This window comes from Alexandromys fortis, unplaced genomic scaffold, assembly GCF_014885135.2.
Source record: "Alexandromys fortis isolate MF-2015 unplaced genomic scaffold, M_Fortis_MF-2015_v1.1 scaffold_213, whole genome shotgun sequence".
Classification (NCBI taxonomy): Eukaryota; Metazoa; Chordata; class Mammalia; order Rodentia; family Cricetidae; genus Alexandromys; species Alexandromys fortis.
In genome coordinates, this window is record NW_026068093.1 from 1,626,682 (window position 1) to 1,641,605 (window position 14,924).

General features: G+C 52.0%; 1 protein-coding gene across 1 annotated transcript; it reads left to right on the plus strand.

Annotated features, from left to right (window-relative positions):
* Positions 1-386: 386 nt before the first annotated feature.
* Positions 387-3,355, plus strand: LOC126489089 (intestinal-type alkaline phosphatase). The gene is made up of 11 exons (XM_050123137.1): positions 387-494; positions 578-694; positions 808-923; positions 1,110-1,284; positions 1,362-1,534; positions 1,643-1,777; positions 1,858-1,930; positions 2,063-2,197; positions 2,277-2,468; positions 2,727-2,840; positions 2,939-3,355. The coding sequence occupies exons 1-11, from the start codon at positions 422-424 to the stop codon at positions 3,301-3,303; spliced, it is 1,668 nt and encodes a 555-aa protein (XP_049979094.1). The 5' UTR covers positions 387-421; the 3' UTR covers positions 3,304-3,355.
* The last annotated feature ends 11,569 nt before the right edge of the window (positions 3,356-14,924 follow it).

Consider the following 14,924-nt stretch of genomic DNA (forward strand, 5'->3'; position numbering starts at 1 on the left):
AGACCCGCTCCCCTTCCGCACCCAGAACAACATCTGCTCCCCCTGACTCAGGAGCAAGGGTGATGTGTCCGTACGGGACAGTGTGAGCTCCCTGGCAGCATGGGGCATAGGGTCCTTGCCCAGAGAACAGCCACACAGCCCCCCACCCTACCTGGGGAGAACACATAGAACTTGTTCTGTCAGGACCCTGGCCCAGGCTGGACCAGACACACCCTGCCATTTTCCTCCAGTAAGCAGGGGTACAGTTCAGTTCACAGGAAGGAGGTGGAGCCAGCGTGGCCACCTGGTTCCAGGGGAGGAACACGAGATTGTTAATATAGGAACAAAGTCTCCCCCTATTTAAGCCCAGGCAGACTATGCCTTAGTTAGTACCCTGGTGTCCCAGCTCTCCATCTCTGCTGTCCCACCCCCAGCCCCAGCCATGCAGGGAGCCTGGCTGCTGCTGCTGCTGCTGCTGGGCCTCAGGTTGCAGCTGTCACTGAGTGTCATCCCAGGTAACGAGGCTCCTCTGGATGCCTGCTCCATTCACGCACGTGAACCTTTAGTCTGACCCTTCCTCTGCTATTCCCTTGGCCAGTGGAGGAGGAAAACCCAGCCTTCTGGAACCAAAAGGCAGCCGAAGCTCTGAGTGCTGCCAAGAAGCTGCAGCCCATCCAGACATCAGCCAAGAACCTCATCATCTTCCTGGGGGATGGTGAGTGTCTGAGGCCTGGCCACCCTGGGGTCCTTGCACTTGAAGAACCTAAGGTCGCTGGTGGGTCCAGGCGGGCCTGAGGGTTCAGTCCTGATCAGATTCTATGCCTTCAGGGATGGGGGTGCCCACAGTGACAGCCACCCGGATCCTAAAGGGACAGTTGGAAGGAAAACTGGGACCGGAGACACCCCTAGCCATGGACAGCTTCCCCTACATGGCTCTGTCCAAGGTGAGTACTGAGACACATATCTGGGATGTGGGGAAGAGGCTGACAAGGACCCAGGGAAAGGGTGACAGAGAGGACCCCGGAAACTGAGAGCCCAGTTCGGGGTCTGGCAATAATGAGCAGGTCACAGGCTTGGGTGAAGAAACAGACGTCTGCTTTGAGGCCAGTTGAGGATGTCTCTGTCTCCAGACCTACAGTGTAGACAGGCAGGTCCCAGACAGTGCAAGCACAGCCACAGCCTACCTGTGCGGGGTCAAGACCAACTACAAGACCATTGGCGTGAGCGCAGCCGCACGGTTTGACGAGTGCAATACCACTTTTGGCAATGAGGTCATCTCGGTGATGTACCGTGCAAAGAAAGCAGGTGGGTTGGAGCCAGGCTCGGGGATGGGGGCGGGCCTGGGAGACTGCATGTCCCACCCTGACCTCTGCTGTCTTCAGGAAAGGCCGTAGGACTGGTGACCACCACAAGGGTGCAGCACGCCTCTCCAGCTGGCACCTACGTTCACACGGTGAACCGGAACTGGTACGGGGATGCTGATATGCCTGCCTCGGCCCTACAGGAGGGCTGCAAGGACATTGCTACACAGCTTGTCTCCAACATGGACATCAATGTGAGGAATAAAGCCTGAGCTCCCTGGATCCTGGTGGGGAGCTGGGTCCTGGTTGGAAAGGAAGCAGAGGCCCTAAAGTCTGCCTTCTCTGATCCTCTCTGAGCATAGGTGATCCTAGGTGGGGGCCGAAAATACATGTTTCCTGAAGGAACCCCAGACCCTGAGTATCCGACTGATGTTAACCAGACCGGAACCAGACTTGATGGCCGGAACCTGGTGGAGGAATGGCTGTCGAAGCACCAGGTGATGAGGTGCACACCGATTGTGGCACAACAGAGACCGGGGAAGAGCTGTGGGTTTACCAATCATTTATGCCCCTCTAGGGCTCCCAGTATGTTTGGAACCGTGAAGAACTCATTCAGAAGTCCCTCGATCCATCGGTGACATACCTCATGGGTAATGACCCCAAACTTCCTGCACTGGTACCCCGTCAGTTCGGCAGCCTTTGAACATGTGTGTATGTGCACATACTGTGACCCTACTACCAAGCTTATTGGTCACCATAATTTTTTGGCTTTTGTCCCTAAGGCCTCTTTGAGCCTGTAGACACAAAATTCGACATTCAGCGAGACCCTTTGATGGATCCATCTCTGAAGGACATGACAGAGGCAGCCCTGAGAGTGCTGAGCAGGAACCCCAACGGCTTCTACCTCTTTGTGGAGGGTGAGTCTTCAGGACCCCATGGAAAGAGGGGGCAACGGACAAGGACAGGCTGGCGCTCACGCTCACTGGTTTCCTGCAGGTGGCCGAATCGACCGTGGTCACCATCTGGGCACAGCGTATCTGGCGCTGACTGAGGCTGTCATGTTCGACACAGCCATTGAGAAGGCCAGCCAACTCACCAGTGAGAAAGACACGTTGACCATAGTTACCGCTGACCACTCCCACGTCTTCTCCTTTGGTGGCTACACACTTCGGGGGACCTCCATCTTTGGTAGGTCGGGAACAAATGGCGGGTTTTTTGTTGTTGTTGCTGTTTGGTTTTTTGTTGTTGTTGTTGTGTTTTGTTTTGCATCAATTATGTAAAGAACTTTGTCTGATCCTCCCCTTCTCTATTTGTTAAATGGACAGAAAAGGGCACCTGCTTTGTGGAAATCTAGCAACCACTGGGCAGACAAAAGGTCCGGAGGGGAGGCGGGGCGTCTAAGCTTTAGACTTTGGCAGAACAAGATGTCTCTCTTCATCTATGCAGGGCTGGCCCCACTCAAAGCTCTGGACGGCAAGTCCTACACCTCCATCCTGTATGGCAATGGCCCGGGCTACGTTGGTACAGGGGAAAGACCCAACGTCACCGCTGCTGAAAGCAGTGAGTGCAATGTCACGGCTTGCCTGAGGGTGGGGCGGGGGGGGGATACTCCACAGAGATCTTGAGAGACCTTCTCGCTGAATGTCTTGTCCCTCCAGGTGACCCCTCATACCAGCAGCAGGCGGCTGTGCCGGTGAAGTCGGAGACCCACGGCGGGGAGGATGTGGCGATATTCGCGCGTGGTCCGCAGGCACACCTGCTGCACGGAGTGCAGGAGCAGAATTACATCGCGCACGTCATGGCCTTTGCAGGATGTCTGGAGCCATACACCGACTGCGGCCTGGCGCCCCCTGAGGACGAGAGCAGTGAAACCACCCCGAGCCAAACCACCACGACAACCCGCCAGACCACCACCACCATCCCTGTCAGGGACAGCGCTGGTAGCCTAGGCCCAGCCACCACCCCGCTGGCCCCGTCGCTGCTGGCCGGAATGGTGCTGATGCTACTGTGGGTTGTTGCGTAGTCCTCGGGCTCCACCCACCAGGTCCCAGGCCCTAACCTGGTGCTTCCTTTACCTTGACCACCCACTAACTTCTCATTGTCCCCTCCCTCCACTGCATCTCTATTCTGGCTGTGGGCCCTACCCTAGGACCTCTCTGCTTGTAGCCTCAACCCTTATCCCAGTCTAGAGTGACTGCTTCCAGGGCACCTACCCAAGCATTCACAAGGGCACAGTCACCTCTGAACCAGCAGCCAGCCTCAAACCTCACAGAGCTCCTCCTTCGGGAGGCACCATGACAACATGGCCCTGATTCTCCTGGGGCAGTCTGGACTCTCCTCTCTGACCTCAGCCCCCAGCTGCTTGCAAAGGAGAGGACCTCAACGAAATTTATAGAGGACCAAGCCTGCACCCTCCCAATGGTGCCCCCACCAAGCTTGGATTCCTGCAGAGGCCTTTATGGCCCAACCATGCCAATCCTCAGAGAGAAGATTCTGGAGTCGCTCAGCCCTCCCATGTCTACTGCCCAGCTAGGAAGTTCATGGCGCTGCACCTCACCGACTGCTACATCATCTCAGGCTGCACCGACATTTCTGAACTAAGGAAATCCCCTATGTGTTCTCCCGGGAGAGGCAAACCAATAATAAAGTGTTATGCAATACAATGCCAAGAATAGCTTTCTTTTTCCTCAGCTCCAAACAAGAGCCTAGTGCCTGCTGGGAATGTGCTCTGCCCCTGAGCCACATCCCCACCCTCTAGTAATATGTCCCACTCCTCATCTTGCTCCTCTTCTTTCTGAGACTCCGTAGCCCAAGCTGGCCTCAAATGTTAACAGTTCTATTGCTGTAGTCTTTCCAAATGCTGGGATTTTAAGTGTGAGCCACACGCCCAGTGTTCTAGTAGGTTCTTTGGAGAAGGAAAGCCTGGAGCAGCTAGAGCACAGGGCCCAGATTGGGAGGGGTGGGTGATAGTGGATATCAAGCCAGGGAGACAGCTGGTTGAGCAAGAACCCTGGACAAAGAAAAGGCCTGAACGGCACAGAACAGCAGTGCAAGGGGCCTGGGGCAGTGGTCATCAGGGACATTAGAAGGACAGAGTCAGAGAGGGTGGTTGGGATGAGGGCATAAGGGGGGGGGGCAAGGAGGGGAGGAGCCGTGAAATCTAGAGTGCTGTGGTAACAGCCTTCGAAAAAGGATTTAGACCAGCCAGCCCTGGCTGTTTCTGGAAGCATGTCATCTTTTCTCTTTTTTTCTATTTTTTCAGGTGTGTGTGTGCATGTGTGTGTGCAGGAGTTGGTCAGCTCAAGGGGAGGTACAGACCCTCCCTAACCATCTCTGACCTGAATAAGGAACTTTGTGGACCACCCCAGTATAGTCATGCTTGGCTCCTACCTAACCTGCCCAAGTGGACATTAGAAAGAATTACGTAAAGGTGGAATCGACTGTGCTTCCCAGCAAAATTTTCAGCATTAAAAATTTATTTGTACATTTATGAAGGTACAAAAACACACTTTGCTTCCACTAGTAATATTAGGAAGATTGAATATGTTTCCTTATTTGCTAAAATATTGATTTAACACGGTGAAGCATCCATTTGAAGTCTTGGCTCTTGGAATAGTTCATTTCAATTCCGAATTTTACTGTCTGTTGTGAAAATTCGGAGGCTGAGTGGAGGAAAGCGTTCTTAGCGGAGCTTCCAAGTCATCATACTGGTTTTTAAATTCCATCCGCCAATTATGCAAGGCTTTTGTCTGGCTCCAGCTGATATATTTCTGTCTTCTTGGGTGTCATTTGGTTGCTCTTTCAACACAATAGAGTGGCATTACACATTTATGTTTTATAAATTTGTTCAAAACCCAGGGACCTCTTCATTTTAAAACTTGCAGTTTTAAAAACAGCTTATCCCAGAATTAGGTGCTGGGTAATAGATGTTCAACTCCGTGAATGCCCTGAAAACTGCTAACTTGTGCACTTTAAAGGGGCAACTTTTATGGTGTGTGTAGATTATACCTAAATTTTCAAAAACAGAGTAGATGAGTTTCTACTTCGGAGCATCAAGGTGTGTGTATGAGGGTTTTATTAGTCATACACGTTGCTGGGGCACCAGCGAAAAGGCTCAGCAGGTGAAATTGCTGCTGACTGCCCAGCAAAGTAAGCTTGATCTTCAGGATCCACCTACAGGTAAAAGGAGAGATCCAGCTGCGCAATGTTGTCTTCTGATCTCCACAAGAAGTCTGTGGCATGCATGGGCATGTACATACAAGAGCACGCACACACACACACACACACACAGAGAGAGAGAGAGAGAGAGAGAGAGAGAGAGAGAATAAGTAATTTCTTTCTTTCTCTTTTCTTTCTTTCTTTTTCAAGACAGGGTTTCTCTGTGTAGCCCTGGTCGTCCTGGAACTCGCTTTGTAGACCAGGCTGGCCCCGAACTCTAAGAGATCCGCTAGCTTCTGCCTCAACAGTGCCGGAATTAAAGCTGTGCACCGCCACCGCCCCACGATAATTTAATTTCTAAAAATACATCTTTGGCCATGGGACCAAGCCTCAGTGAAAAGCCTTTTCAGGAGCTGGACTAGTGACTAGTGGCAGGAGCACTTGCAGCTCAAACATGAGTACCAGAGTTCAGATCCCAGTCAGGCATGATCTCACACATGCCTGTAACCCCAGCACCGAGGAGAACGAAGCTAGGAGGATCTTCAGAGCTCGGTAGCTGTGAGCTCCAGGTTCAGAACCAGACTGACTCAAAGGAATAAGGCAGGGGGTACCAGAGGAGGCCGTGTGCTGCTCTTCTGGCCTCTATGAACGCTCTCTCAGGTGCTCACGCCCATGCAAAGAAAATCCTTTCAAATCTGTCACCAGGTTCTCTTTCCCTACCACAAAACAGTATTCAAAGATTCACAGACAGTGACCCTCGTGCTTTTTCATTAAAAGGACATCCTCACTAAGAGGACACGAACAGGGAGGGAAAGCACATTTCTTTTTCAAGCTTTTTTACCAAGTACCTAAACAGACAGCTCTCATTGCCTTAATAAGTGTCAGCACATGCGTCTAGAAGAGCCAGTCATGGTGGTATAGCCTTGTAATTTCTAGCTCTTGGGAGACTGGGGCAGGAGGATAACCACGGGTTCAAGACCAGCTTGGGCTCCATAAGGCAGCCTGGACTATATAGTGAGACAGTGCCTAAAAAAAAAATGGAGAAAAAAGATGGAGGAGGAGGAGGAGAAGGAGGAGGAGGAGGAGGAGGAGGAGGAGGAGGAGGAAGAGGAGAGGAAGGAGGGAAAGTAAGAGGGAGAGGAGGAAGAGGGAGAGGAGTAATGGAACCAGATGATTCTGGCTACTGGGGAGGCTGAATCAGGAAGGTTTCTTGAGCTCAGGAGTTCCCTATTACCCTGGGGCAGCACAGTGAGACCGTGCCAGTGGCAGAGAAGGCTTGGGGTAAACTCAGGACACTGTCTTTGAGGACTTTGCCACAATTATCCCTGACTCATTCTGTCTGGCCTGGAGAGCTTTCAAGATCACACCCAACGTCGTTATCAATAGCAACGATTCTGCTCTAAGGTGAGGATCTTGTCTTTTTTAGAAGCTCAACCCACACCTCCTCCATCTGATGTGTGACCAGGCTTCTCTGCTCTTGGTGCTGGTTTAACCATGGATGGACGAGCAGGTGGGTGAATTGAAGGCGCTGAGCCTCAATTGTTACCCAGAATCCTTTTAAACATCCTTTCCAAAAGGTCCTTCCATCAGCGTAACTTCTACCATGCTCCCCATCGGCAGCTGCTTTCCTTCAACAAGGCATTTACTGGGGCAGTATATCTTCCCTGCTGTAGCTCGCCGTTCGTGGCGCACACACCCAGAGAGTGGTGTGTGTGTTTCATTATTGGGAGAGAATCCAGAAGATACCTTAAGCTGCAATGTGCTAGAAACATCTGTACTTCCAGTCAACTGTAGAGAAAACCTCCCACACTGGGTAATTTTCTCTAATACTTGCTTCTTCCAATCAACGGCAATGTTTCCCCCACATCTTTCAGGAGGATTTGCGGACAAAGATGTGCCTTCCGGTTTGTCGACAGATCATTTACTGCTCATTGTTTTTGCCATTTTTTACTGCAGCAGAAAGAAAAACCGTGCCTGGTGTTAGGTGTTTTTTTTTTTTTTTCCTGTTGTCTTATGCTATTATGTAAGAAACTTTACAAGCGCTTTCCAAATATTTATCATTGCTTAGGGAAACATCAGAAGTGCTGAGCTGAGAAGCACGTAGCTTTAAACATCACAGGGAAAAGAATTGCAGGGGTTTGTCTTCATGTTCTGAAGACTGTTTTTAAATGTCTGGTGAACCATGAGGGTTTTATGCTGTCATTGATGAATATCGTAAGGCACAAGGCTCCTAGAGCTGAGACTGTACTAGGAAGGATGGGAGGGGAGTGTTTCAAATAGTACTTTAAAAGCAGTAAAACACCCCCCCCCCTCTCTCTCTCTCTCTCTCTCTGTGTGTGTGTGTGTGTGTGTGTGTGTGTGTGTGTGTAGGTTAGAGGTCAGAGAATAACTTTTAGGGAGTTGGTTCTCTTCTTCCACCATGTGGGTCCTGGGGATTGAGCTCGGGTCGTCCAGGGTTTGGCAGCAAGCTCCTTTGTCCACTGAGCATATCAGCAGCCCTCGGAGTGTCTGTTGTCCTGCCCTCCTCCCACCTCTGGGACTTGTGATGATGAACTTGTGCGGAACTCCTCAGCCGGCCACTTCTCTCTGGCTCAGCAGGATTGGTTGCAGTTTCTTGGCAGGAATCTTGTAAGTCACTTGGCTACCCTGGAGTTTGGTTAAAGCTGGATGATATAATCCATGAATGCACCTAGGTAGACACATTAAAATTGAATGCACTGAAATACACAGAAAAGTGAGTGGATGGGGTGGGAAGAGAGACTGGCTTAGCCCTGGTTTGGGGGCAACCCTCTTGTTTCCCTCTGGGACCCCTGTGACTTCTGGTAGGTGGGTGCCCAGGTGACAGGTGAAGGTGACAGTATGGAGCTGTGTGTGTCCCTGTGGTAAACTTGTGTGTGCAGGTGCATGTGTGTGCATTTGCACATGGAGACCAGAGAAGCATTTTAGATATTATTCTCAGGAGTCATTCACCTTGGTTTTGCTTGTTTGTTTGTTTGAAGACACAGAGTCTCCTACTGAATCTGTAGCTCACCAAATATACTAGACTGGTCAGCCAGTGACCCCTAGGGATCCTCCTGGCTCTACCTCCTCACAGCTGGCATCACACGCATACACCAAAGTACCAAAGTACCTGGCTTTCACACAGGTTCCAGGGATCAAATCCATTTCTTGTTGCTTTGGCTTGACTTAGTTGTTTTTAGACAGAATCTCATAGTCCAGGCTGGCCTTGAACTCCTGAACCTCCAGGGTTTATGTAGCACCATCCTGGGTTTGTGCAGTACTAGGGATCAAACCTAGAACCTTATGCATCCTAGGCAAACATTCCACTAATATCCCCAGCCACATCCCCAGCACTGAAGTTTGGATTACTTATGAAAAGTGACTATTCCTGCTGTGGGTTCTCCACTGTATAGGGTTGTGGCAAGCACATGACAGAAGCATGTCTGAAGATACTGTGGTACGTAGTAGGCATTCAGGAGCACATAGTAGGCACCCAGGAGCATGTAGTATGTGCTCAAAAGGGCCTGGTACCCCTTAGCCAATTCCCCAAGGGCCAGATGCACAGGGCCCTGGGCAGGATAACGCCTCATGATGGTGATCACTTTGCCCAGGCACAGACTGACCCCCAGCCAGGGCCAGAGGGCACCTGAGACTCTCACTGCCTGCCCCTGCTCACAGACCCCTTCCAAGCACAGACAGCTGGCATAGAACGCACCACAAAGGAAAGAAATGGGCACAGCTGCCTTAGCCACTTGGGAGGATTCGAGCAGGTGCCAGGTGTGCCCTCCTCTTGCCCTTGCTGCCGATATTGCATCTGATACTGGGTCTAGAAACAGGTGCCTCTACTATTTAGCATTTGCGTGACAAGCCATGGCCCCTTGAGGAAGCCCCCTCACGATCCAGCCTCCGACCTTCCAGAGGCCTACAGAAGCAGCGTGGGGCTTCCAATCACACCCTTGATCAAAAGTGGCCCCAGGGCCTGCTTATTTCTGCTGCTCCAAGCTTCCGTGTTTGCTGGCAGCACACACAACAGCCTGCAGCACCCGCAAGTAGCTAGAAGTTCCCCTTCATGTAACCTTGTCCACTGGGGTTGTCAGCTTGCGAACATTCGGCATGATGCCAGAGAATCAAAAGGGGGAGGAGCCTCATACTGCCCTTCAAGGAAGAAATGGCCTTCTCCTGCCCCTACAGTGAGATCCCCCTCACTAACCTTAACAAAGGGGTCACCAAGATCCTAATGTGGTATTCTGGCCCTTTTTACACCTGATCCAGAGTTTCACCATGGGCTAGCATGGCGTCTCAGATCCTCCTTACCACGGCCAGGGCTCCTCAGGTGAAAGGAAAATGCTCCCAAAGATCCCTTTATGCATCACCCTGCAGGCCCCTGACAGCAGCCCCTGCGACTGTTTGGTCCCATGGGAAGATGGGAGAATTTTTTTTTCCTTATTTATGCAAAGTATAGAAAAGGAGAGACGCGCTTTTACAGCTCCGCGTGACAGCAGCTCGGGGATTTGAGTTGCCTGCCGGCCCAATGAATCAGCTGTGAGCGGCTGCCAGTGGCCCCCGCATCCCAGCAGCTGCTGAGGTCGAGGAAGCCAGGCGCCTGCTTCGCGTTCCACCAGATGAGCTCATGCTGGACTCTGGCCGGCTTGGGACTGAACCCAATGCCCCATGCATCACTCTAGGTATCTTGAACCTTGTATTAATTTCTGTGGTGGGAAGGGCGGGGAAGAAGAGGATCCTGTGACCCACCAAGTGGATTTGTTTGTGCTCTACCTGAACACACTGGGAGAAAGGGGACTTAAGCTGGTAATACGTGGCAGAATGAGGCACAGTGAAAAACAGCTATATTCACTGTTATACCACCAACGCACAGTGGGTACTAGAGTATAGGGACTTTAGCCAACAGAGCGTGCAGGTAGGGTGCAAGGAAGCAAAGGCTGAGGACCCTCGACTCAGGAGACCCCAGAGGCTCCAAATGAGCCGCAACTCGTGTCACATGAATAGCACAGAAAGATGAAGGGTTTGGTAGGGAGCAGTGTAATGCCCGTGAGGGAAGGGGCTGTGATGTGCCTTAAATAAAGGAATTGTGGTATGAGGCAGGGAGGAATAAGGACCCCAACGGGTGTCTCCAGATCATTATGAGGACTATGGGAAAGGCTGTGTGAGGTCAGGGCAGCCATTTCTCTCAAGGGGAAAGGGACACACAGTCCCTAGTTCCAATGCTACTCCAGGCAGGGCCCAGTGACTGCCTGGCGGATGAGGCAGAGAAGATCTGCACTTCTCTGCAAGGCTGCCAAGGTCTCCCGGTCAGTAACGTGCTGTCCAAATGCATGGACTTCAAAACACAATGACAAGTGAGCTTCTAGAGCGAGGGCCTCCCTGGGGAGGATGGGCTCCGTTTCTCATTGTCCTGAAACCTTCTCCAAGCGTATGAAGGAATTATAAATAGCATGATTAGGGATGGATTTTTTCTCCATGAATTCTCCCAAGGACCATCCCCTGCAGATCAATTGCTGTTCCATGGCCTAAACCTAGACAGCAGGCTACTGATTCCAAAGCCCAGAGGGTCCTTGTTTCACAAAAAAACCCTCCACAGCCCCTGTGGGTTCAGAGGTAACAGAAGTGCCCAAGACCCTGTGCCAAGGAAGGAGGGGAGGGAAGATGCTAATTCAAACAGAAACTCTCCTCTTTCAAAGGGTGGAAGAGGCGGAATTCTTGTCTGTACAAATAAGCCTCTCACTGGTAGAGGCCATCGCAAAGAGAAGGAAAGCTGGGCTCTGAAGTCTGGCCACAGTTGTGCCCGCCCTGGCACCGGGTGGCCCCCAAAGACAGTGGGAGGCAGGGAGTGCTCGGTTATTAAACAATCCAGAGCCAGCAGGAAAAGGAGGAAATTGAGATCTATGTGTGTGTGTGTCTTTTTCTCTCTGCCTTTCTCTGTGTCTTTCTCTCTTTGCCTGTGTGTCTCTCTGCCTCTCTGTCTCTGTCGTCTGAGTGTGTGTGTCTCTGCCTCTGTGGGCATGTGTGTGCACACCCATTCATCTACGGGGTACATGTGCAGGAGGATACACATGCATAAGTGGAGGTCAGGGGACAAACTCAGGAGTCCCCACTTTTTGTTAAGATGGTTCTCTCGCTGGCCTGGCACTTCACCATGTTTGGCAGGCTGACTGGCCTGCAGACTTCCAAGATCTGTCCCTCTTCGCCTTTCTTCTCTTCAGCAGGGTGCTAGGCATGCCACCTCTCCCGGCTTCCACATCAATTCGGGAGAGCCAAACTTAGCTCCTCACCATCATGAAACAAATATTTTGCCAACTGGGAGAACCACCTCCCCAGCCCTTCTTTTTCTGAAGAAAAAGCCCATGCTGGCCCTGGAACTCACTATGTGGTTAAGGATAACCTCAAACTCCTGATGCCCTGCCCCTGTTTCCCAAGTGCTGGATTACGGGTGTGTATTATTACACACAGTCTTTATGTGGTGCTGGTGCAAGAAAAGGTGGGGGTCTAAAACCAGCTTTGGAGGAGTAGGGAACTCAGAAAGGAGAGAAAGAGAGAGGCAGAACACCTCGACAGCTGCACAGCCCTTCTGGGCGCACCCCTCCAGCGCCCCTAAGGATGGTCCCTTCTGCAGGTCTGGGACTGTGCCCAGTCTTGCATGAGTGGCACACTAGGGACAGAAGACGAGATTGAGTGCTGCTCAGCAGAGGAGCAGGGGAGCAGACAGGCCTGACCACGTCCCCAGGGGCCCATCCCGGGGGAATTTCCACGTGGAAGACCCTCACTTCCAATGCATTTGGAATAAGGTTCAAACCATTTTAAAAAATATGCACCTAGGGTCTTTGGCACTGGAGTATACTCCAAGGGAGTAAGACATTTGGATCAGCTCAGATGGTGAGACACAGGGATATAGAGACCCAAATCTGGGCCCCACTGAATATGTTAGAGCCTCAGTGACACCAGACAGTGGCCCTTCAGGGTGTCACACAACCTCCAGGGTCACCAAGCTGCAGATGGACAATTCACCTTCAGGATGTCCCCCCTTCCCCAGATATCTTAAGTAGCTTCAAACCCTCTCCTATTTGGTCAAAGGAATACCCACATGCACAAGCTGAGGCGTACCACCAGCATCTTTGGCCTTGAGAACCCGAGTTGAGCTCATACTCATGACCATGCCTGGCAGCCATGATGGGCCAAGGCATGATGGGTACTGTGGAGAGGCAGCCCTGGAGTGGGAAGAAGGAAGACCCGTTTGTGGATCCACCATCAGATATGGCAGGGGGCTTCCTTGCTCATTCACTGCTAGGAGCCCAGAGAAGGTATCTGTCTCCCTGAGGTCACACAGCAATAACCTCTGGGCTTGAGGGCCAGTCACAAAGATGGGTGTTGGAATCAGATTCAGCCTAGAAGGCCCAGGAAGCTGATTTCAGAAAATATTGCCAGGGAGGGAGAAGTGCAGCTCTGGGCACGTGAGCATAGGTGGGTGCCTGGAAACTGACGTGCAGTTAGAATGTCCCCGGCCCTTTATTTCCCTGCTATTAAATACTTAGTGGAAGATTGTATTTGTCATCCCAGGGTGCGGTTTGGAGTACACCTGCTGTGAAAATGAGCTCAATGGAGCCAGTCCTATCACCACCCTTCTGGACGCCTGGCGTTATGGCCTAGAAGGTTCTTCACTGGTGCGCTGATGCCCCCTCACCAAACAGAATGGAAGTTAAAGCGATGTGGGGGTGGGGGTCCGTGTTGTTCTGGGTTTACGCTCTCTCTCCTCCACCTTAGGAGATCTAATCAGTTCCCAGCTCAGGGCCGAGCCGGCGGGAGAAGGGCCATGGCCTGTGCTGTAAGTGGTTTCCTGATAGAACACAGAGAAGACAGAGTCTGGACGCCTGAATGCAAGAGGACTCAGAAGCCAGCAGGTAACCTGTTGCTATGTCCATCGCGTTGGGTTGTGATGAAGGTGTTTATGGGGTCTGGGATCTAGCAGATGACACACAATGACACTGGACTCAGCTGCCTAGCCCAGGAAATTAATATTCTCTCCCAGCACCCCACTGATGTCCTCAGCAGGGCATGGTTGGAGTTGGGGGGGCTTGGCCTTTGACCCTGAAGCTCCCTTGGCTGCACCCACAGAAGCAGAAGGGACTGGACTTGGGTAGAACTGGGGGACGTTGATCAAGACATGGAGCCTGGGTCTGGAGCCCCAGTTCTATCTAGGCCCAGTACAGAATCATGGGGTGAATCTAGGACATGAGGAACATCAGATATCAGGACCCGAAACTATCTCATAGGTCAAGGCACAAGGAGTGTCCTTCTATACAAGCTACCCAAGGGGCATGCTATATATGCACCCGGGGCAAGGAAGAAAAAAATACAGAACCTATTCATTCCAGCATGGGACACACCTCCAAGAGTGTCATGAAAATGTTCCTGACAAGCAGTTCTGAGTTGGGCTTTGTGTTCAAGACTGAACAGTGTGCCCTTTGCCACCTTTTTCCAACACCTGGGGTGTAGGGCCCATGGGTCTACCCCCGCTCCTGGGGTTCATCTTGAGGACAGTTTCTGGTCATTCTGTTTGTTCCTGTGTTCCCTCTGCCCCACCTGGTGATTAGCTATAGGGTATTGCCACTCCATCTTGGGTGCGGCAATTTCCCCACCTGCCTAGGTGAATTCCTTATTAGCAGCTAGGTGTAAAAGGATTTCTCCAAGGTTGAATAACTGATCTCCTTTCAAATGACCCAGGCCCTCGCCCAGCTCACGTACTGTTCCGAGAGGGTAACGCAGACGCGGGTGTTACACTGGAGCTCCCGTGTGACCACCACGGACTAGGAGGAAGAGCCGTCCCTCCTATACTGGCCATTCTGGAGGTTCCTTCTCAGAGTCTGCCCCCTCATCAGGGTCACACCATTGCAGACCAAGTTCAGATAACTGGGACCCGGGAGGAAAGGCAGGTGCCCACTGACTTCCTTACTTGCAGACACAGGGTCTCTCGGGTACCCAGCATGAGGGTCTTCTCCCCAGGCACTGCTCTCCATGACTGGGCAGCACCCGTGGGCACTCTCCATATCCCTTCCACGGGTTGTGCCTAGAGCCCCTCAGATAATCACCTGCCACGCCTCAGCTCACGTAGGAGCCCTCACTCCAAGCTGCAGAAGGCCAGATGCTAGGGAGGCTGGCCTCAAGTCGATGGGACCTGGGGCCCCAGTCACCTTCCCAGATGAGAAGCTGACATGGAGGCCTGGCTGGGACACTGGGGGAGAAAAACTGGCTTTCCATTGCCAGCAAGTCTCTGTATCACCCCAAAAAGTAAAAGGCAGGTCAGCAGGCCACAGGGCTGGACTGGGGGTGCCCTGGAAGGAAGCTGCCTCATGGCTGTGGGGAGCGGGGAGGTAAAACAGGGAGCCAGCATCTGTCTCTAGGTTCCCAGCTGTGCCGCACGTTGAGCCTCCTACCCACAGGACCCTCCATTGCCGCTGGGTCTGGAGGCCAAGG